We start from the raw sequence: 23427 nt of genomic DNA, 5'->3' as shown, positions 1-23427 counted from the left end.
TACAAATGGAACTTCTAAAGTAAAATGGGAGAGCTTTACAAATGGAACTCTGAAGTAAAATGGGAGAGTCTTACAAATGGAACTTCTAAAGTAAAATGGGAGAGTCTTACAAATGGAACTTCTAAAGTAAAATGGGAGAGTCTTACAAATGGAACTTCTGAAGTAAAATGGGAGAGTCTTACAAATGGAACTTCTGAAGTAAAATGGGAGAGTCTTACAAATGGTGTTTCTAAAGTAAAATGGGAGAGTCTTACAAATGGAACTTCTAAAGTAAAATGGGAGAGTCTTACAAATGGAACTTCTAAAGTAAAGTGAGAGAGTCTTACAAATGGTGTTTCTAAAGTAAAATGGGAGAGTCTTACAAATGGAGCTTCTGAAGTAAAATGGGAGAGTCTTACAAATGGAACTTCTGAAGTAAAATGGGAGAGTCTTACAAATGGAACTTCTGAAGTAAAATGGGAGAGTCTTACAAATGGAACTTCTAAAGTAAAATGGGAGAGTCTTACAAATGGAACTTCTAAAGTAAAATGGGAGAGTCTTACAAATGGAATAGGATAGAATAGTGTGGCCGTTTGAGCTGATCCTCTAGCTCAGACACAGGGGAGAGATGAACATTCCAGGGATAGGTCACATAAATGGCAACAATAGATAAATTAATATCATTTCATTGGAGCATCAAGAACTTAATGTCTAGAAGCACAGTTTGTTCTCCTCCTTCTCCCGCTGGCTTCGGCTGCTTCAGCTTCGCCTATCTTCCCCGGCTGCTGTTTTGGCTACTGCTGCTTCTGCTGCTTCACCGCCGCTTGACCCCTCCCCCATCTCACTTAAGGTTATTGTATTGTTTTTTTCCTTTCCTTCCTTCTCTAGTTATTATCTCTCTTTACATTGTTATACTATAAGAAAATACAATTTCATCTTTCCCTGACTTTCAAAAAAGAAGGGGGGTTTGTGTTGTGAATTTTCTTCCCGGGGCAGGGATCAGCCCAAACCCGGGACAAATAGAATAGAATCAACCAGGTTGGAAGAGACCTCCAAGATCATCCAGTCCAACCTATCCCCTAGCCCTATCAAATCAACCAGACCATGTCACCGAGTGCCTCATCCAGTCTTTCCCTGAACACCTTCCGGGACGGTGCCTCCACCACCTCCCTGGGCAGCCCATTCCAATGGCAAATGGAACAAAGCAGTAGGAAAACACATTTTTCCTTAAGCCTAACATTCCCTTCTTTGTAGTTTCTGCAAAGAATCGTGGTTTCTGTAGTGTTTACAAAGTTGGTATGTTATCTCAGGGTGTTAATTCATGCGAGATAGGATTTTTCCCAAATCAATACTGTTCATTAATGTCAATACTCAAACCTCTCACTACCCACCCAGTGGTTTTTAATAATAATTATCAAGTCCTGTGCAACCTGAAATGCAAACATTACATAAAGGAATGGCTGGATCTAGCAATAATACAACATTAAACTCAGTTGAACTGGAAGAGAAATTCTGGCAGTCAATATACTGCTGGCCTACTAGATGCACTCAAGAGACTCCTTCTGTTTAAGGCAGAAGGCTAGGATTCAGTTAGAGTCAATTACAGAGTTTTGCTAAAGATTTCCTAAAGAGGCTGTTGAGGCTTCTGATCTTCCCAGGCTCTTAGTGGAGGTGCTTTGAAAGAAGCAGTCTATCTCTGACCTGGTCCTGGTTCCTCTTGGCTCCAGACTCAGAGGGGCAGACAGGATGTCTTGCAGATGTGCAGTCTTGTCAGGAGACTGGCAGGTGTCATGCTGGCTAAGCAAGCCTATCACATGAAGGCATTTGTGCCTGTTCCCTGGCAAACTGAAGCAAGGCAGTTTCCAGGCAGACAAACCCAAAGTACCAGGGTTTGTTACTTTGTGGCAGGGCTAGCTGACAGTTTAGCATAGCACGGCAGGGTGCACTGAGGCAGTAGCAGAATCACTGCCAGAAGCAGGGAGCATGATAAGGCAGGAACACTGGTGGCAGCAGCAAGCACATTGTGTCTGCCTGCTCATCTCTTTTATCTGTGTAGCCGGAGTCTAATGGGCCTTTGGACACAGATTAGCCAATCAATGGCACTTTGCCAAGCCTAACCATTTTAGGTGAAGCCAGGGCTTGCTTTTACCTTTTAGGGCAGAACACAAACAGGTGTGTAAACACGTGTGGGTACCCTGTAAACAAGTTTGGACAGACATGGAGGTCCCAGACCCTTTTGTCTCCCTTCTCTTGGTTGCTTCTCCCAGCAACAGAAGGAGGGAGAGCAGAAAAACATGTCTGGGCAAGCCAGGACATGTTCAGGCCTATTCTGGGCTGTTTAGGCCTTCCAGGACAATAGAGAGTCATGTAGTGGAGTTCTAAGCCATGGATGGTTTGCTGTATTGTTCCTGCAGAGTCTGCTTCTTAGTAAGTCATTGCTCAGCGTGAGTTCAGAAGTAGAGGGAATCATAGCTGGTTCTTAATGGTGAGCTGAGCTGAGAAGCACACCTGCACCACTGTTGTTACTCACTGCTACTGTCCTGATTTAGTGTTTCCAAGCAACCAAGGCAGTCCATTTTGCTGCTTGAAGGTAATTTCCTGTGTGTGGTTTTTAGTCTCTTGCCTTACCTAGTTTTCAGACTGTTGTCTCAGAAGTACCAGGACAACTTACAGCAAATGCTTCTTTTTGTCATTGTTCCGTTGAATGATATGAAAAGGTAGTAAAAAAGTGGGGTGTCAAACGTAGTAATTTGGCTTTGCTTGCTAATAGCAGGCAAACAACCATGGGGAAGACATACAGATATGTTCTACTAGCTTGAAGTAAGGAACAAGCTGAAGCAGTAGAAAGGACTACAGCAGCTTCTTTACTGATGGCAACATGGCCCCTTTTTCTGTGAAGGAGCCACCAAGCTTCCTTTCTGCTGGATTTGATGCTGTGGTAGTCTGTCATGGCACAGCTGTTTCCTTCTTCCTGTTATTTAGGTACTTTGCTTTAACACACAGTTAAGTAAGCTGGGAAGGGAGCATCAGAGGAGAAGTCAGTCTGTCTGTCTGCTGCGTGTGTGACCGCCAGCCTGAGTCATCCATCTAACCTGCTGCATTTTCCTGGCACATACTCGTTCCCAGTGCTCCTTTGGTCAGTGCAGGCAGCTATTTAATGGGAATAAACCTGAACATAAAGTCACTTAGGAGTATGTAGGAGTAGGAACATTTGTTCTTCTCTCGCTGCTGGGGCGCACAGCTCTCTGGCATAGGGAGCCTGCTGTGGGAATTGCTGAGAGACTTCAAAGTCTGGTGTGTCCCAGTTTTGAGAGAGAAAGGGTCTAGGAATGAAGCACTTCCTCACTTCTGCTAAGGAGGGGTTGAATCTGGGTTAGAAGTGAATTGTAATGAGGCTGATATAAAAGTTACTCAGTAGTTTATGAAACATACAGAGACAATTTCCCCAAACTTATTTGCAGTTAGCAGGCACAGATTCTCTTGTGGGGTTGGTAAAACTAATTTTGCAGCCTGTCTCTATGCAGCCAGGTTGGATCTAAAGCGTTTAGGAAAGGTTTCAGAACGTTTAAACCCCTGGAGAGTCTTGCAGCACAAACTGCTGCTCAAAGGCGAGGCACAGCCTGCCCCACACTGCAGCAGAGTTGCTTTGCTCCCTGCTCAGAGCCTCGATCTTTGTCCCCCAGAGGTGTATGCAGAAGCACAGCCGAGATAAAGCGCAGCCCCAGCCCCGCGGGGATGCTGCGCTGGGGCTCTGCTGCTTGCCCAGCTCAGACCGAGCAGCTTGTCTGAGGAGAGCCACGGACACGAGGCAGCTCCCCCGTGGCTCTCGGGAGGCGCTGGGAGCGCTCAGCCCCTGGGCGAAGCAGGCTGCAGGCTCGCAGGCTGCAGCGCTCCGGTGGCTGCGGTGCGCAGCGCAGGATGCCCTCGGACTGCAGCGGCGGCCGCAGCGCCTGGTGTGGGTGGCACAGCTCGGGGCTAGGGCATCGCTAGGGCCTCACCTAGAGCGGGCCAGAGCCAAAGGGAGCCGGGCTGGCTGAGCTCAGGCGGGCAGCTGCATCCCAGCCTGGGGCAAGCCGTTCCAGTGCCTCGGCTCGGTGCGGACAGGCAGGGTCAGGGCTGCCGTTCGTGGGGCAGGCGAGTCCCAGCTGCGGTGCCAGGCAGACAGGTGGAGGACAGAACAGAGGCAGCAGCAGCAGGCAGCAAACAAGTTGGCTGGGTTAAGCATTCTTATGAGGGTTTCTGACCAAGAGCAGCAGACCAAAACACCTCCAGAGCCAGGGCTAAGTTACTTCACCAAAAAAGGGAGATGCAGATGCCCAGCAGCCCTGACCTGTGCTTACCACAGCCAAAGCAGGCTGCAAAACCAGGCCAGATGTAGTGTCTGTGACAGACTGAGAGGTGCCCAGGCTCTGTCTGCTTTCCTGCTTCTTCCACCCGGGAAGAAGCAGGATGGGCAAGGTAGGTATTTAGACAGGCATTTAGGATATGTTTTGGGTATGTATTCTAGGCATAATTTGGACCTCCCACCACACTTCAGGGGTTGTTTAATGTGATTTTGTGAGCTTATGTTCTCCCTGGTCCCTCCCACCCTGCTTTTTTTTAATGTCTTGAAAATCCTGGAGGTCCCAGGAGTGGAGGCAGGCTTTGGGCAACATCTTCAGTGGTGACCTCTTTTGTTGTCAGATTTATTGCTGTCTTTATGAGGGCTATTTTGATAGGAAATTTGGGGTTGCTGATTTCTAGTTACTAATTTTTTTTAGAGTGAGCAGTGCAGAAGCATAAAACTTCGCAGTGGGAAATGATGGAGAAACTCCAGTGCAGCCCAAGCATTGCTGTTGTGTGTTGAGGAGTGGCCATTGACACTGAGGGGTTGTACCACTGAAGCTCTTCTCTCATCAGCTAGCTCAAACCTGGCAGCCTTGGTTGAAAAAGTTTGCTTCACAGTGAGATTTTGTCATTCAAAACTACTTTTTCTTCAAAGTTACTAAAAAAGTCTGGTCCAGGGAAGTGTTCCTAAGTTGGTGTGGAGATTTGTCAAGCTGTGCCAAAGAACTGACTGCAGATCTTTCTCATGTGCTGCATTACAGTTCTGAGGTCATTGCAGTAAATGAGGCAGTGCTCAGAGATCTGCTATGCCACTCAGACCCACACAAGTCTGTGGGGCCAGATGGGCTACACCCAAGGGTGCTGAAGGAATTGGCAGATGTGCTCACCAGGCCTCTCTCTCATTTACCTGAAGTCCTGGCAAACTGAACACGGGGAACAACCAGGGGATCAGGCCCTGTCAGCATGGGTCTGTGAAGGGCAGGTCCTGCCTGATGACCCTGCTCTTCTATGACAAGATGACCTGGCTATTGGATGAGGGACAGGCTGTGGGTATTGTCTCCCTAGACTTGCCAGAAGCCTTTGACACTGTTCCCCACGGAATTCTCATGGACAAACTGACTGCTCCTGGCTTGGATGAGTACAGCTCTGCTGGGTAAAGCACTGCTGGACAAAAGGGCACAAAGAGTTGTGGTTAACTGAGTTAAATCCAGCTGGCAGCTGGTCACAAGTGGTGCTCCTCAGGGCTCAGTGTTGGGACCACTTCTGTTTAACATCTTCACTGATGACCTTGATGAAGACACAGTGTGTCAGCAGTAAGTTGGCAGGTCATACCAAGCTGAGTGGCAGTGCTGATTTGCAGGAGGGTAGGGGGGCTCTGCAGAGGGACCTGGATGGATGGGATGGATGGGCCAGTGTCAGTGGCATCACCTTGAACAAGGCCAAATGCCAGGTCCTGCACCTGGGCCATAATAACCCTGAGCAACGCTACAGGCTTGGGGCAGTGTGGCTGTAGAGCTGCTGCAGAAAGGGACCTGGGGGCTGCAATAGACAGGAGCTGATTGTGAGCCAGCAGAGTGCCCAAGTGGCCAAGAAGGCCAATGGCATCCTGGCTGGGATTAGTAATGCTGTGGCCAGCAGGAGCAGGGAGGGGATTGTCCCCTTGGACTCAGCTCTGGTGAGGCCACACCTGGAGTGTTGTGTTCAGTTTTGGGCATCTCAGTACAAGAGAGCTGTGGAGGTGCTGGAGCAGGTCCAGAGGAGGGCAACGAAGCTGGGGAAGGGCCTGGAGAGTAAATCCTATGCAGAGTGACTGAGGGAGCTGGGGGTGGGTAGTGTGAAACAGAGGAGGCTGAGGGCAGACCTCATTGCTGTCTACAGCTACCTGAAAGGACACTGTGGAGAGGCTGCTGCTGGGCTCTGCTCACAGGTGAATAGTGATAGAACAGCAGGGAAGAGCCTCAAGCTGTGCCTGGGTAGGTTTAGACTGGACACTAGGAAAATACTTTCCCAGCAAGAGTGGTCAGGCACTGGAATGGGCTGCACAGGGAGGTGGTTGAGTCACCAACCCTGAGTGTGTTTCAAAGTCATGTGGAGGGGGTGCTTGGGGATATGGTTTAGGGTGCACCTTGTAGAGTAGGGATATGAGTTGGACTTGCTGATCCTGAGGGGCTTTGCCAACCTGAGTGTTTCTGTGGTGAAGTGTCAGTTCTGTGCTAGGCTGAGGCCAGTGTGAGTGCTGGGGAATAGATTGCTGAGCTAAAAAGAGCTGCTGGATTTAGAGCACAGCAAAGCCATGTCTGCATTTACTTGTCTGGTGCTGCAGAGCTTAGAGGTTTTTTAATGTGGAATACAGTTGGGACAGTATTTTCTTCCTGCATTGTAAGCATTCAAGCCCTTTGTGGAGTGTTGCTGCAGTTTACTTACATACTCATGGAGGCCTTTGACTTTGTTAGGTCAGTACATGATGCTGCTTGAGAGGCAGTTTGCTTCATGCTCTGATATTCCTGTGTCTGCCTTGAGGCTTCATTTAAGTCATTCTTATTGTTAGTGTGGGATCTTCATTACACCATTTGTTCATTCAGTACTGTTTATTGTACCAAGGGCAAAATACCCTTTCAGGCAGTATCAGCATTGATTAATGTTTGAATAAATCATTGGTGAGGAGTGACCATCTTGTTCTTGTCCAGATATGTAGCAGAACAGTTTTGTTTGACCTGTAAGTTTGTTGTGGCCTTCCCTCTCTACCAACTTGTTTTACATGCTCCAAACAATTCAATGAAGGTTTGTCTGCTGCAGCTGTTTACAGCAATCAAGTGGTACAGAAGCTTTGGACCTGTATTGTGTAAGGAATATGCTGGTAGTGTTTTTGTGCTGATCACAGTATCCCAGTATCACCAAGGTTGGAAGAGACCTCACAGATCATCAAGTCCAACCCTTTACCACAGAGCTCAAGGCCAGACCATGGCACCAAGTGCCACGTCCAGTCCTGCCTTGAACAGCTCCAGGGACGGCGACTCCACCACCTCCCCAGGCAGCCCATTCCAGTGTCCAATGACTCTCTCAGGGAAGAACTTTCTCCTCACCTCCAGCCTAAATCTCCCCTGGCACAGCCTGAGGCTGTGTCCTCTTGTTCTGGTGCTGGCCACCTGAGAGAAGAGAGCAACCTCCTCCTGGCCACAACCTCCCCTCAGGTAGCTGTAGACAGCAATAAGGTCTCCCCTGAGCCTCCTCTTCTCCAGGCTAACCAATCCCAGCTCCCTCAGCCTCTCCTCGTAGGGCTGTGCTCAAGGCCTCTCCCCAGCCTCGTTGCCCTTCTCTGGACACGCTCAAGCATCTCAATGTCCCTTCTAAACTGGGGGGCCCAGAACTGAACACAGCACTCAAGGTGTGGTCTAAGCAGTGCAGAGTACAGGGGCAGAATGACCTCCCTGCTCCTGCTGGCCACACCATTCCTGATGCAGGCCAGGATGCCACTGGCTCTCGTGGCCACCTGGGCACACTGCTGGCTGATGTCCTTAAATGTATAGAGTGGGTGGCTTTTTATGCTTCCTTGTCAGAAGCAGCAGTGGGTATGCTGCAGTAGGATGTCCTGGAAGTAGAAAGGCTTCTACAAGCATTTAAAGAATGAAGGGGTTTGAGGGCAATGTGGCACTGCCATACAAAGAGTGAGCTCAGTGTCTGAGCTGTATGATTTTCAGTGCATGTTACACCTCAGAGTGACTATGGATATTTTTTTCTATCTGTGGTTTTTGTTTGTGGCTTGAAAGTCTATATCCATTGCAGAGATGCAGAATGAGTAGGACAACACTGCTCAAAGTCCACGTGAGAAGCTATTTAGTATGCTAGCCCTTCATCTGAGGTTAGGAGGGGTCTAAATCTGGCTTGCTAATGAAGCATCTCATCTCTTTCTTCACTGTGTAACAAAAATCCCCATTCTTCAAAGTAGTTCATGTGGGGTTTCCTCATGAGAAAGCTTCCCTGGGTAGAGGAGAGAGTATTCTGAATAACACATTCCTGTTGTATGCACGGCTTGGGGCTCTTGCTGACTGTGGGCTAATGAGTGAGTGAGGGAGGAGAAGAGGAAATACTGAATGGAATGACATTAAGATTTGAATTAACAAGGGATGGGGGAGTCAGTGTAAATATTTAATGTTTCTCACACGGTCCAAAGAATCCTCAGACAGATAATGGCTGTAGGAGGAGGATGCTTCAGTGGAAAAGGCTGTGTTGACTTCCACCTCCTGGGCTCCAAAGCAGCCAAATCCAACCAAAAAAGTCACCTTTGATTCACAAGTTTGTTTTGCAGGGAGTATAATTTACATGAAAGTTGATTGGCCTGAGTTGTCCAGTGGCTAGCTGTGTCTGTGTTATCCAGTGGCTAGCTGTGTCTGTGTTATCAAGTGGCTAGCTGTGTCTGTTATCCAGTGGCTAGTTGTGTCTGTGTAGTCCAGTGGCTAGCTGTGTCTGTGTTATCCAGTGGCTAGTTGTGTCTGTGTTGTCCAGTGGCTAGCTGTGTCTGTGTTATCCAGTGGCTAGCTGTGTCTGTGTTATCCAGTGGCTAGTTGTGTCTGTGTTGTCCAGTGGCTAGCTGTGTCTGTGTTATCCAGTGGCTAGCTGTGTCTGTGTTGTCCAGTGACTAGCTGTGTCTGTATTGTCCAGTGGCTAGCTGTGTCTGTGTTATCCAGTGGCTAGTTGTGTCTGTGTTATCCAGTGGCTAGCTGTGTCTGTGTTATCCAGTGGCTAGCTGTGTCTGTGTTATCCAGTGGCTAGCTGTGTCTGTGTTATCCAGTGACTAGCTGTGTCTGTGTTATCCAGTGGCTAGCTGTGTCTGTGTTATCCAGTGGCTAGCTGTGTCTGTGTTATCCAGTGGCTAGCTGTGTCTGTGTTGTCCAGTGACTAGCTGTGTCTGTATTGTCCAGTGGCTAGCTGTGTCTGTGTTATCCAGTGGCTAGTTGTGTCTGTGTAGTCCAGTGGCTAGCTGTGTCTGTGTTATCCAGTGGCTAGTTGTGTCTGTGTTGTCCAGTGGCTAGCTGTGTCTGTGTTATCCAGTGGCTAGCTGTGTCTGTGTTGTCCAGTGACTAGCTGTGTCTGTATTGTCCAGTGGCTAGCTGTGTCTGTGTTATCCAGTGGCTAGTTGTGTCTGTGTTATCCAGTGGCTAGCTGTGTCTGTGTTATCCAGTGGCTAGCTGTGTCTGTGTTATCCAGTGGCTAGCTGTGTCTGTGTTATCCAGTGGCTAGCTGTGTCTGTGTTATCCAGTGACTAGCTGTGTCTGTGTTATCCAGTGGCTAGCTGTGTCTGTGTTATCCAGTGGCTAGCTGTGTCTGTGTTATCCAGTGGCTAGCTGTGTCTGTGTTGTCCAGTGGCTAGCTGTGTCTGTGTTGTCCAGTGGCTAGCTGTGTCTGTGTTATCCAGTGGCTAGCTGTGTCTGGTAAATTCACTTCTGCTGTTCCATGTCTTTCTACAAGTAGTGATGCATAGGCTGCCAAAAACTCTTTTCCAAACTGAAATCAACCTTGAATAGATTTGATAGGTAGAGAAAAGTGCTCTTAACAGGGTGAGTCTAAGTAAAAGCAATGAAAAGCTCCACAGGAGCCTGCAGTGTGAGTGCAGCCCAGACACAAGCCTGTGCTGGGCTGCAGCCAGAGCAGTGTGGGCAGCAGGGCAAGGGAGGGGATTCTGCCCCTTGGCTCTGCTCTCCTCACACCCCACCTGCAGTCCTGGGGGCAGCTCTGGAGCCCCCAACACAAGCAGGACATGGAAGTGTTGGAGCCAGTGCAGAGGAGGCCACCAAGATGCTGAGAGGGCTGCAGCAGCTCTGCTGTGAGCACAGGCTTAGAGAGTTGGGGCTGTGCAGCCTGGAGAGGAGAAGGCTTTGAGGAGGCCTTGCAGGATCTGAAGGGGGCTACAGGAAGGCTGGGAAGGGACTATTGACAAGGTCTTATAATGTCAGGACAAGGGGGAATGGGTTTGAACTGGCAGAGGGGAGATTGAAACTGGATGTTAGGAAAGGGTTGTTTGCAGTGAGGGTGGTGAGACACTGGCACAGGTTGCCCAGGGAGGTTGTGGCTGCTCCCTGCCTGGAGGTGTTCAAGGCCAGGTTGGATGAGGTCTTGAGTGACCTGTTCTAGTGGGAGGTGTCCCTGCCTATGGCAGGGGGTTGGAACTGGCTGAGCTTTGAGCTCCCTTCCAATCTAACCCATTCTATGTTTCTATGAGTGTTCTTTTCCCTTGTGATGTTTTGCTCCATGAGGTTTGTTTCATTTTGTTTGTCTTTGCAGTTTTGAGTTTGGTTTTGTAGGTTTGGGTTTTTGGGTTTTTTAATCATTGTTTGGGTTTGTGTGTGTCTGTGTGTAGGAGTTTTGGAGTTTGTTTGGTTTTGTTTGTTTCTTTTTGTGTGTTGGATTTGTTTTGTTTTCCTTGCTTATATATATCATAGAATCACAGAATCAAGCAGGTTGGAAGAGACCTCCAAGCTCATCCAGCCCAGCCTAGCACCCAGCCCTGGCCAGTCAACCAGACCATGGCACTAAGTGCCCCAGCCAGGCTTTGCTTCAACACCTCCAGGGACAGCAACTCCACCACCTCCCTGGGCAGCCCATTCCAATGCCAATCACTCTCTCTGCCAACAACTTCCTCCTGACATCCCGCCTAGACCTGCCCTGGCACAACTTGAGACTGTGTCCCCTTGTTCTGTTGCTGCTTGCCTGGGAGAAGAGGCCAACCCCCACCTGGCTACAATGTCCCTTCAGGTAGTTGTAGACAGCAACGAGGTCACCCCTGAGCCTCCTCTGTATGTATATGCCATACAGTTTTTATTCCTGGGGCATTGGCAGCTCTGTAACTTACGAGCCCCAAAGACTGACAATGCCATGTGGCTAAATATTTCCCTGCTCCTAACTTCTGCATTATTCTTTAGCCCAGTGGCTTCAGACCAGCTGCCATGTGGCATGGCACTCATTGCTGCTTGTAGCAAATGGCTGCAGTCTGTGGGGCATGAGCAGTGGAGAGCAGCTTGCTGCAACCTTTGAGCCGGTTCAGCTCTCATGTTGTGCTGTGCTGATCTGCAGGGCCGGTGATGCTCTGCACTCGTGGGGTCCATCCTGTCTGTAACTTGGCCCTGTTTGTGCCTTGTTACAAACAACACTGAGTGAGGAGCCTGTTAAATTAGGAACCTGCCCTAGGCAGCTTGTGTCCCACACAGCAGCCGTTGTAGGGATTGATGTCCATACAATCAGCGGGAAGCATTCCATTTTATGTGCCTTCTCTGTACCTATTGATCCAGAGCCTCCTCTGGGGATTCTGTCAATGTGTGTTACTGGAAAATCGATTTGCAAAGCTGGAGCATCAGGGAGGGACATGTAAGGTTCAAACTGGGAAAAATTCTGCTGGGAACATCACTTCTTTGAGGCAGGCTGAGGAATGCTGGCAAGGAGCATGCCCGGGAATGCAATGCCTTTAAAGCAGCAGTGAGTGGAGCTTGTCCTGCACCTGGGGAGGAATAATGAACTGCAGCAGGACAGGCTGGGGGGTGATCTGCTGGAGAGCAGCCCTGGGGAGAGGGACCTGGGAGTGCTGGGGGAGAACATCCATGGCACAGCAATGTGCCCTGGGGGCCGAGAAGACAAACAGGATCCTGGGGTGCATTAAGCAGAGTGTGCCCAGCAGATCAAGGGAGGTTCTCCTGCCCCTCTACTCTGCCCTGCTGAGACCTCATCTTGAATACTGTGTTCAGTTTTGGGCTCCCCAGTTGAAGAGGGACAGGGATCTGCTGGAGAGGGTCCAGTGAAGGGCTACGAGGATGATGAGGAGACTGGAGGGCATGGCTGATGAGGAGAGGCTGAGGGACCTGGGGCTGCTTAGTCTGGAGAAGAGAAGACTGAGAGGGGATTTAATCAATGTTTATAACTACTGAGGGCTGGGGGCCAGGAGGGGGGACAGGCTCTGCTCACTGCTCCCTGGGATAGGACAAGCAGCAATGGATGGAAGCTGCAGCACAGGAGGTTCCAGCTCAATACAAGGGGGAACTTCTTTCCTGTAAGGGTCCCAGAGCCCTGGCACAGGCTGCCCAGAGAGGTTGTGGAGTCTCCTTCTGTGGAGTCTTCCAAGGCCTGTCTGGATGTGTTCCTGTGTGACCTGAGCTAGATTGTGTGGTCCTGCTCTGGCAGAGGGGTTGGACTGGATGATCTCTTTGGGTCCCTTCCAACCCCTGACATCTGTGAGCCTGTGAGTTGAAGACATTTCAAGAGGGAATTTCAAACTTCCACACTTGTTTATTAAAAGAAATCACCTTCCCTGTGGGGTGTTTTTCTAATGGACTGGATTACTGAGTCCCCTCTGCTTCCCAGAGTGGTGTTGTGTGTGTCCTATAAATACTTCAGACCTTTTCTAAAAGGCATTTTCTGTTTCCAAAGCAATTCTTTGATGTGAGATGAGAAAACATTACTGGAAATGGGAGTCTCCTTTGCAGTGTTTTTCATGTGTATTTGCTTACAGCCATCCTTGAACTAAAAATGAATAATCCCTTACAATGGCGAAGCGAGGAAAGGAAAACAGCCTCTGTGTTTGCCAGCAGATGCTGTCAAAGGTCAGTCCCAGCGTAATGATACTTAGAGGTTAAAAGTACACAGCCCTTTGAAAAGTATCTGTTAGGTGTTAGGGTTTCTGTCTTTCATTGCTCCAAGATTTAAACATGAATTCAAATTGTGGTGGCAGTCAGTCATCAGCAAGTATGCAGATGACACCAAGCTGGGGGCAGATGTGGCTGGGTTGGAGGGCAGAAGGGCTCTGCAGCAGGACCTTGACCGCCTGGACAGATGGGCAGAGTCCAAGGGGATGGCATTCAATAGCTCCAAGTGCAGGGTGCTGCACTTTGGCCACAACAACCCCATGCAGAGATACAGGCTGGGGTCAGAGTGGCTGGAGAGCAGCCAGACAGAGAGGGATCTGGGGGTGCTGATTGATACCCACCTGAACATGAGCCAACAGTGTGCCCAGGTGGCCAAGAGAGCCAGTGGCATCCTGGCCTGCATCAGGAATGGTGTGGCCAGCAGGAGCAGGGAGGTCATTCTGCCCCTGGACTCTGCACTGGTTAGACCTCACCTTGAGTATTGTGTTCAGTTCTGGGCCCCCCAGTTTAGGAGGGACATTGAGATGCTTGAGTGTGTCCAGAGAAGGGCAACGAGGCTGGGGAGAGGCCTTGAGCACAGCCCTACGAGGAGAGGCTGAGGGAGCTGGGATTGGTTAGCCTGGAGAAGAGGAGGCTCAGGGCAGACCTCATTGCTGTCTACAACTACCTGAGGGGAGGTTGTGGCCAGGAGGAGGTTGCTCTCTTCTCTCAGGTGGCCAGCACCAGAACAAGAGGACACAGCCTCAGGCTGTGCCAGGGGAGATTTAGGCTGGAGGTGAGGAGAAAGTTCTTCCCTGAGAGAGTCATTGGGCACTGGAATGGGCTGCCCGGGGAGGTGGTGGAGTCGCCGTCCCTGGAGCTGTTCAAGGCAGGACTGGACGTGGCACTTGGTGCCATGGTCTGGCCTTGAGCTCTGTGGTAAAGGGTTGGACTTGATGATCTGTGAGGTCTCTTCCAACCTTGGTGATACTGGGATACTGTGATACTGTGAAGTGTTGACTCTCGGTGTCCTTTTGGCTTCCTCTCGCCCATGAGAGCACAAATCTCAGCTCAGACATGGTGGTGCAGCTACAGCCTTCGTGGTGCTTCTCTTCAGTGAGGTTTTGCATGTGGACTCTGTAAAGTGATGGGATCTGAAACTACCAGCTGCACTGACAGTGAAAGTGAATATTTCAGATCTTCCTTTTTTACTTTTTCAGACTCCAGCTGTTGAGCTGAGTTGTGTTTCAGGTGACATAACTCTTCATTAAACATGTACTTATTCATATGTTCAAGGGATTTTATCAGCACGGTATCAGGTGCTAAAAATAGTGCCAAGAGTTGGATTCAGGTTTTAATATTTAACTTGCTGTGATGGTTAAATATTTATATTGAAGGTCATTGCTGTTCAGTTTTCAGAGTGCTGAGCAGAGCTGCCTGGAGCTTGGTGTCCCTCCTACTGGAGCATGCAGGAAATGAACTATTGAGCCCATCACAGCATGCAGGAAATGAACTATTGAGCCCATCACAGAGATAGAACCACACCTACACTGACCCAGAAGGGAACTGTCCTTATCCTTCCCTGTGGGGCCATGCAGTGACTATAGACTGCTCAGCCTCAGCTCCTTCCCTGGAAAGGTGGTGAAACAACTTATCCTTGGTGCTGTCTCTAGGCATACCAAGGATAAGAAGGTTATTGGGAGTAGCCAACATGGGTTTATCAAGGGTAAGTCATGTTTGACCAACCTGATAGGTCAAACATAGGTTGCATTTATGAGGACACAGCCAGGTGGATAGATGATGGCAGAGCAGTGGATGTGGTTTATCTTGACCTCAGGATAACACTTGACACCATCTTCCCACAGCATCCTCGCAGCTAAAACTGAGGCAGTGTGGTCTGGATGATTGGTTAGTGACATGGATTGTGAGGATGGTTGAGGGAAAGAAGCCAGAGAGCTGTGGTCAATAGGATGGAGTCTAGCTGGAGGCCTGTGACTAGTGGAGTCCCACAGAGGTCAGTCCTGGGACCAGTTCTGTTCAATATATTCATCAGTGACCTGGCTGAGGGCACAGAGTGCACTGGCAGCAAGTTTGCTGCTGGCACCAAAGTGGGTGCAGAGGCTGCCACAGCAGAGGCTGTGCTGCCATTCAGCCAGACTGGGACAGGCTGCAGGGGTGGGCAGGGAGACATGGAATGAAACTCAACAAGGGCAAGTGCAGAGTCTGGCACCTGGGAAAGAACAACCCCAGGAAGCAGGATAGGCTGGGGACTGAGCTGTTGGAAGGCAGTGGAGGGCAAAAGGACCTGGGAGTCAGGGTGGACAGGACGACCAAGCCCTTGTGGCCAGGAAGGCCAATGGCATCCTGGGGTGTATTAGAAGAGGAGTGGTTAGTCGGTTGAGAGGGGTTCACCGCCCACTCTGCTCTAGTCTGCTCAGGTTGCCTCTGGGATATATTGTCCAGTTCTGGGCCCCTGAGTTCAAGAAGGACAGGGAACTGCTTGGAAGTGTCCAGAGCAGAGGCACAAAGATTATGAAGGGGATGGAACATGCCCCTTACGAGAAAAGGCTGAGGGAGCTGAGGCTCTTTAGCTTGCAGAAGAGGAGACTGAGCTCTGAGCTCCTTAGTGTTTATAAATATGTGAAGGGTGAGTGTCAGCAGGAGCCAGAGGCTTTCAGAGATGCCCAATGACAGGACAAGGGGCAACAGGTATGTAGGAGCATAGAGCACTCCAGGTGAACATAGGGAAAACCTTTTCCCTGTGAGGGTGCCAGAACCCTGGCACAGGCTGCCCAGAGAGGTAGTGGAGCCTCCTTCTCTGGAGGTACTCAAAGTGCTCCTGGGTGTGTTGCTGTGTGACCTACTGCAGGTGATCCTGCGCTGGCAGGGGGGTCGGGCTAGATGGTTTCTCAAAGTCGCTTCCAACCCTTCAGGGTCTGTGATTCCATGACAGTTGGAAGAGGATGGCAGGCCCTGGGGAGTTAAGAGGTTCTGGAGAAGCTCAGATGAAGGTGCAGTGCATGAGCACAGTGAGGTTCTCCCCTGTAATGAGCAGCACACCTGCCCACCGTACTGCTCTTTGTGTTTCAAAGCGTGCAACACCAAAACCTCAGAAAGCAAAGCTCCCCAGCCTGCCGTGCCGGGAGCTGATGCTTTCGGGCATCTGCCTTTTAGCCTGTGTGAGGATCGCGGCTGTGCTGGACCACTGACACAGGGGAGATGTCACCTCCGCGGTGGCACCGCAGGTTGTTTCCTGCAGCTCACTGCTGCTGCGTCTGTCGTTGCCTGTGGCTGTAGTGAGGCAGTAGAGAACACGAAAGGAAAGGCTAAGACTTGAGTCTGAAACCTGTTGTGGTTCTGTGTGGAAAGCACCCAGCTGCAGACTGTCAGGTTTCCTTTCTCTCCCTGATCAGTACTCACAAAGCACCTGCAGGATAGCCAAGGGATCAGGCCCAGCCAGCATGGGTTTAGGAAGGGCAGGTCCTGCCTCACCAACCTGATCTCCTTTTATCATCAGGTTCCTGCCTGGTGCATGTGGGGCAGGCTGTGGATGTAGTCTACTTGGACTTCAGCAAAGCCTTTGACACTGTCTGCCACAAGAAGCTCCTGGCCAAGCTGGCAGCTCATGGCTTGGACAGATTCACTCTGTGCTGGGTCAAGAACTGGCTGGATGGCAGAGCTCAGAGAGTGGTGGTGAATGGTGCCACATCCAGTTGGCAGCTGTCACTGGTAGTGTTCCCCAAGGATCAGTACTGGGCACAGTCCTGTTCAATATCTTTATTGATGACCTGGACGAGGGGATTGAGTCCAGCATCAGTAAGTTTGCAGATGACACCAAGCTAGGAGCAGGTGTTGATCTGTTGGAAGGTAGAAGAGCCCTGCAGAGGGACCTGGACAGGCTGGATGGGTGGGCAGAGGCCAATGGGATGAGATGGAACAAGGCCAAGGGCAGGGTTCTGCACTTTGGCCACAACACCCCCAAGAAGCACTACAGGCTGGGGACAGAGTGGCTGAGAGCAGCCAGGAGGAAAGGGACCTGGGGGTACTGATAGATAGTAAGCTGAAGATGAGGCAGCAGTGTGCCCAGGTGGGCAGCAAAGCCAGTGGCATCCTGGGCTGGCTCAGGAGCAGTGTGGGCAGCAGGACAAGGGAGGTTATTCTTCCCCTGTGCTCAGCACTGCTCAGGCCACACCTTGAGTGCTGTGTCCAGTTCTGGGCTCCTCAATTCAAGAAAGATGTTGAGGTGCTGGAAGGTGTTTGGAGAAGGGCAGCAAGGCTGGTGAGGGGCCTGGAGCACAAATCCTATGAGGAGAGGTTGAGGGAGCTGAGCCTGTTTAGCCTGGAGAAGAGGAGGCTCAGGGGTGATCTTATTACTGTCTACAACTACCTGGAGGGAGGCTGTAGCCAGGTGGGGGTGGCCTCTTCTCCCAGGCAACCAGCAATAGAACAAGGGGACACAGTCTCAAGTTGTGCCAGGGTAGGTCTAGGCTGGATGTTAGGAAGAAGTTCTTCACAGAGAGAGTGATTGGCATTGGAATGGGCTGCCCAGGGAGGTGGTGGAGGCACCGTCCCTGGGGGTCTTCAAGAAAAGCCTGGATGAGGCACTCAGTGCCATGGTCTGGTTGATTGGTTAGGGCTGGGTGCTAGGTTGGACTGGATGATCTTGGAGGTCTCTTCCAACCTGGCTGATTTTATGATTCTATGATTCTATTCTATGATCTTTAGCTTTCTTTGAGCTGTTTCTGAATATCATCAACTACTTAGAAGACTTCTTAATAGTTCTTCACTAGTGTGGTGCTGTTATAGCACCCGTGCAATGATGCTGATGAGCACCATCATCTCTTCAAGTCAGAGTTCTCCGTGGCTGTGTGTGCAGGTGGATTGGGTAGTTCAGCCTTCCTGCAGGGTGTGCAGCATTATTTTACAGGTACTGAGCCAAGGAGCCTCGAGGCAAAATGGATGTGTTCCAGCTGTGTCCTGGATGTTCCCTGCTGGTGGGGGTCAGCACATGACACAAGGAACTTGTAACTCACCGAGACAAAATGCCCCAAGGTCCTTTTGAGAGGTTGTTTTCCTGCGTTGGTGGTTTTGCACTGTCATGGTTTAAACCCTCGCTGGCAACTAAGCACCACAGAGCTGCTCACTCACTCCCCTCTCCGTGGGAAGGGGGAGAAAATCCTAAGAGTGCAAGTGAAAAACCTTGCAGATTAAAGTAAGAACAGCTTAATAATGGCAATAAAAATAATAGTAGTAGTAATGGAAAGGAGACTAATGAGAGAAGTGAAGGCTAGGCAAAGCAGTGCTGCAAATGAAGAGCAGTTGCTGAGTGACCGATGCCCAGCCCAGCCTGCTCCTGAGCAGCAGCTCCCCAGCCAGTTTTCTCCTGAGCCTGATGCTGCACAGATAACCTTCAGCCACATGAATGTCCTTCAGCCCAGCTTGAGTCAGCTGTCCTGGCTGTGTCACCTCACAAACTCTTGTGTACCCCCAGCCTCCTCACTGGCAGGGCAGCATGAGAAGCTGAAAAGCCTGGGCTTGGTGTAAACACTGCTCAGCAACAGCTAAAACATCACTGTGTCATTAACCTTATTCTCATCCTAAATACAAGACTGCACTGAACCAGCTGCCAGGAAGAAAATGAACTCTCTCCCTGCTGAAAGCAGGATGCTCCATATCCTTTGTGTCAGACTTGGTGAGGTGAAAGCTGGCTGCGATGCTGCTGACAGGCTGAGGTTGCAGACTCTGAGAGCAGCTGCATGGAACTGCTCTCCTGTGTAACACTTCCAGAAGGCAGAAGTGAGAAACAGCAGAACTTCTGTGCCTGTGTTTAGTTTGAGTAACTGGGGCCAGTATTTAAGGTGGTGATTCTGTTAGAGCTCTCTCTCTGCTTTGACATTTCAGTGTTTTGGGGGTTTGTGTCTTCATGCAGTGTTAGGGGTGTAGGTTTATGTTGGGAATAGAATCATAGAATCAGTCAGAGTTGGAAGGGGCCACAAGGATCATCTCGTTCCAACCCCCTGCCATGGGCAGGGACACCCTCATCCAGTCTTTTCTTCAACACCTCCTTTGTTCTTTTCTCCTGCTTTTTTTGTCATTAGATCACTTTGCAGAATTAATGTGGTTATTCCCTTAAACAGGTGGACAAGGTAACCAAACCCATTACCACTGCTGCTGTCTTCTGCCCCTGGGTGAAGGCAAACTGACTCAAGCTCATCTTATTGCTAAACAGCTGAGATTACTATGGCAGGATTTGCTTTTTTGGGGCAGTGTTTTTGGGTTCTCAGTGCTCTCTGTGAGGGGCTGTTTGCAATCCTTGTGAAAGATTATTTTCAAAGCTCTAAGGGTGACAAAGCTGGTGAAAGGCCTGGAACACAAACCCCATGAGGAGAAGCTGAGGGAGCTGGGGGTGTGCAGCGTAGAGAAGAGGAGGCTCAGGGCAGACCTCATTGCTGTCTACAACTACCTGAAGGGAGGTTGTAGCCAGGTGGGGTTGGGCTCTTCTGCCAGGCAACCAGCAACAGAACAAGGGGACACAGCCACAAGTTGTGCTGGGGAAAGTATAGGCTGGATGTTAGGAGGAAGTTCTTCACAGAGAGAGTGATTGGCATTGGAATGGGCTGCCCAGGGAGGTGGTGGAGGCACCATCCCTGGAGGTGTTCAAGAAAAGACTGGATGAGGCACTTGGTGCCATGGTCTGGTTGACTGGCTAGGGCTGGGTGCTAGGTTGGATCATCCAAGACTGGATGATCTTGGAGGTCTCTTCCAACCTGGTTGATTCTATGATTCTATGATTCTCTAATTGTTACCTTTGGAGAGTTATCAAACAGGACACAAGAGAGTGTAATCTAACAAAAACCACACTGCAGGTACTTGGCATGATCCCATTCTGTGTGCAAGGCTTAAGGTGCACTTTACTTAGGCTTGTGTCTCGTTTGTTGCCATCCTGAAGACCAAACTGCAGTTGCAGTAGGGTACAGAATCGTAGAATCAAGCAGGTTGGAAGAGAGCTCCAAGCTCATCCAGTCCAACCTAGCACCCAGCCCTGGCCAATCAACCAGACCATGGCACTAAGTGCCCCAGCCAGGCTTAGCTTCAACACCTCCAGGCACAGCCACTCCATCACCTCCCTGGGCAGCCCATTCCAATGCCAATCACTCTCTCTGACAACAACTTCCTCCTAACATCCAGCCTGAACCTGCCCTGGCACAACTTGAGACTGTGTCCCCTTGTTCTGTGGCTGCTTGCCTGGCAGAAGAGACCAACCCCACCTGGCTACAGCCTCCCTGCAGGTAGCTGCAGACAGCAATGAGCTCTACCCTGAGCCTCCTCTGCTGCAGGCTGCACACCCCCAGCTCCCTCAGCCTCTCCTCACAGGGCTGTACTCCAGGCCCCTCCCCAGCCTTGCTGCCCTTCTCTGGACACCTTCCAGCACCTTAATATCTCTCTTGAATTGAGGAGCTCAGAAGTGGACACATCACTCAAGGGGTGGCCTGAGCAGTGCTGAGCACAGGGGCAGAAGAACCTCCCTTGTCCTGCTGCCCACACTGCTCCTGAGCCAGCCCAGGATGCCATTGGCTCTGCTGCCCACCTGGGCACTGCTGCCTCATCTTCAGTCTACTCTCTTCCAGCACCCCCAGGTCCCTCTCTGCCTGGCTGCTCTCAGCCGCTCTGGCCCCAGCCTGTAGTGCTGCTTGGGGTTGTTGTGGCCAAAGTGTAGAACTCTGCCCTTGGCCTTGCTCAATCTCATCCCATTGGCCTCTGCCCACCCATGCAGCCTGGCAGAGTCCCTCTGCAGGGGTCTGCTACCCTCCCACAGCTCCACAGCTGCTCCTAGCTTGGTGTCATCTGCAAACTTACTGATGCTGGACTCAATCTCCTGGTCCATATCATCAATAAAGACACTGAGCAGGGCTGGCCCCAGCACTGATCCTTGGGGCACACCACTAGTGACAGCTGCCAACTGGCTGTGGCACCATTCACCACCACTCTCTGTGCCCAGCCCTCCAGCCAGTTCTTGACCCATATCAGTGTGAATCTGGCCCAGGCAGGAGCTGCCAGAAATACGTAGGGTGTCTAGAGCTGGACTATTAACCCCAGGGGAAGGGGAGCTCTCATCAAACGTGCACCATTTTTTGTAGTTCCAAGTCTTGCCACACTGCTGCTGCTGCACGGTGTTGGTTCTAGTGAAGACCTCATGCTGCTGAGAGTGGAGAAGCCTCTACAGAACCCCAGTGAATTGCCAGTAATTTTCTGTACATGGTGGAGCTGGTGGTGGTAATAAAGCAGTGGCCCTGTGGCAACTCGTTGACGATGCAGGAGTTTAGCAGAAGCTGTGTGGGAGCCCAGTGCTGGGAGAGGAGGGAGCAAGCTTACAAGGCAGTCCCAGAGAGCTTTCTTAAGGCTGTTTCTGGGTTGCATTCAGCAGCCCTTGGGAGAGCTTGTCACTCCCACTGGCACACAGAGCAGTAACACTGCTGGGCAGATCTGGTTTTGCTGGGAACTGGCACAGAGTCCTTTGGCCATGCCCACAGCTTTCAGGGAGAGAGCTCACGAGGGGCTGGCAGGTGGGCAGCTGAACCTTCACTGGCGCCTTTTGCGAGCAGATGCCCCTGGTTTGTCCTGCTTTGACTGGTGCTTGTCAAGAACACAAACTGATCCAAGCTGTTTGGTACCATGAAGGACCCCAGGGTGTGCACTCAAATGATGTGCTTCTGAAAATGTGTCCTGGAAGAAGTCTGCTGCAGAGTGCAGACATTGTTCATAGCAGGCAGTCCCCCACTCGTGTGCACTGTGGCAATACATTTCCATGGCTCTCAGTGACTCTCAGGTCTCACCACTGAACTTCTGACGTTTCTCTTTCAATCTTTTTCCTGTGTAGGTGTTCTTTACTTGCTGGAACATGAAGAGGAGTATGTCTTCACCCTGCCTAGTGCCTACGCTCGCTCGATACTTACTATCCCATGGGTGGAGCTTGGAGGGAAAGTCAACATCAATTGTGCCAGGACAGGCTATTCTGCCACAGTCACCTTCCACACCAAGCCCTTCTATGGAGGGAAGGTCCACAGGTATGGGACTTACCCCATCTTATTCTTCTTTACCTGCTACTAGATTGCAGTGGAAAGGCTTCTGGGCATCTGTTTGGGTCTTCTGTTGGAGTATTTTATAGAGAGATACCTGAATGTCTTTGTGAATCAGTGTCTGAGCTGATTGACAGCTTTGGAGCGCAGCTCCTTGTAGCTGTGCTTCTGATATCATGTAGCTGGTTTCAATGTCTTTCTGTCTTTGAACTGAAATGAATGGACTCTTCCAGGATTTGTTGCTTGAGAAGTTTGCTGCAGGTGCAGGATCAGGGAAATGGAGGTAGAAGAGGCATCATGTCTGCTACACCAGTAGCTGCTTCTGTGTGACTCTCGTAGCTGAACTAGTCTGGGGAGGAGAGGAGTCTGTCACTGCCTGTAGTGGTAGTGGGACCTCCCCTTCTGCACTGAAATCCAGATGATGAGAGCATTATTTATGTGCCTTCAGTTCCCCTGTATTAAGGCTGTGAAGAGCCTGCAGACTGGAGCAGTGTCTTGGAGCATGTTGTGCTTCTGGTTGGGTTCAGTTGCTGTCATTCTGTGTGTGTGAGCCATCTCAGCACTGCCTTGGGGCAAATAACATGGGCTGTTCTGCCAGGGCAAAAGGTGCAGGTTAAGGCTTGGTGCCATCAGGGGCAGTGAAAATCAGGGCAGTTTGTGCTCTCAGATTACACGATGTGGGAGCCTGTGTGTGCATGGTCACAGACACACACATAGGAAACTTCTCCCTGCGTTTTGGTGTTCCAGCCCTACAGACTTTGCTCCCCCTCAGACCAGCTCTTCAACTACTGAAGTAGCTTTACTAACTGTTTCTCAGCAGCTGAGAAATAAACTTGCAGACCTAAAGAATAAAGGTACTCGAAGCCTTTGACACAGGTATCTGGCAGCATTGTCTTCAGGTGAGAAAATAACATGTACTGAGTGTGTCACATGAATGTCAGGAGTTGTTTCTCAGGTTAATGAGGTGAACAGTTCTTGTTTAGAGCTGAGCATCAGACTTTATGCTGTACACTGGGAGAACATCATCCAAAATCTGTTGCTGTCTTAGTAGAGCTTTCTTGGGTTGAGTCTTCTTTTGTAGGCAGCATCACTGCTCTGCTGGAGAGCTTTGTAGCTGTGGAGAGTTGCTTGTACTGCTGTGGCAGCACTTTGCTCTGCTGTCAGTAAATGGAAGCAATTATTCCTGTGGCCTTTTTTCACCCCCTCTTGACTTAGGGTTACAGCTGAGGTGAAACACAACCCCACCAACACCATTGTGTGCAAGGCACAGGGAGAGTGGAATGGGACGCTGGAGTTTACTTACAGCAACGGAGAAACCAAAGTGATTGACACCAACAAACTGCCTGTTACCAGGAAAAAGATCAGGCCCATAGCAAAGCAAGGCCCTCTGGAGTCCAGGTGAGGGCTGGGGCTTTGTTTGTGAACTTTGGGTGGGAACA

At 50.3% G+C, this 23427-nt stretch overlaps 1 protein-coding gene across 1 annotated transcript in view; it reads left to right on the top strand.

Annotated features, from left to right (window-relative positions):
* OSBPL10 (oxysterol binding protein like 10) overlaps nucleotides 1-23427 on the top strand; it is a 162363-nt gene that overhangs the window by 128604 nt on the left and 10332 nt on the right. The window contains exons 9-10 of the mRNA XM_064169540.1: nucleotides 21790-21976; nucleotides 23204-23386. Of these exons, the coding sequence (XP_064025610.1) occupies nucleotides 21790-21976; nucleotides 23204-23386 (370 nt within the window). The remainder of the gene's footprint in view (nucleotides 1-21789; nucleotides 21977-23203; nucleotides 23387-23427) is intronic.

Source organism: Pogoniulus pusillus, chromosome 32, assembly GCF_015220805.1.
Source record: "Pogoniulus pusillus isolate bPogPus1 chromosome 32, bPogPus1.pri, whole genome shotgun sequence".
Taxonomy (NCBI): Eukaryota; Metazoa; Chordata; class Aves; order Piciformes; family Lybiidae; genus Pogoniulus; species Pogoniulus pusillus.
Note: the sequence above shows the minus strand (reverse complement) of the source record. Positions and strands in the feature narration are given on the sequence as shown.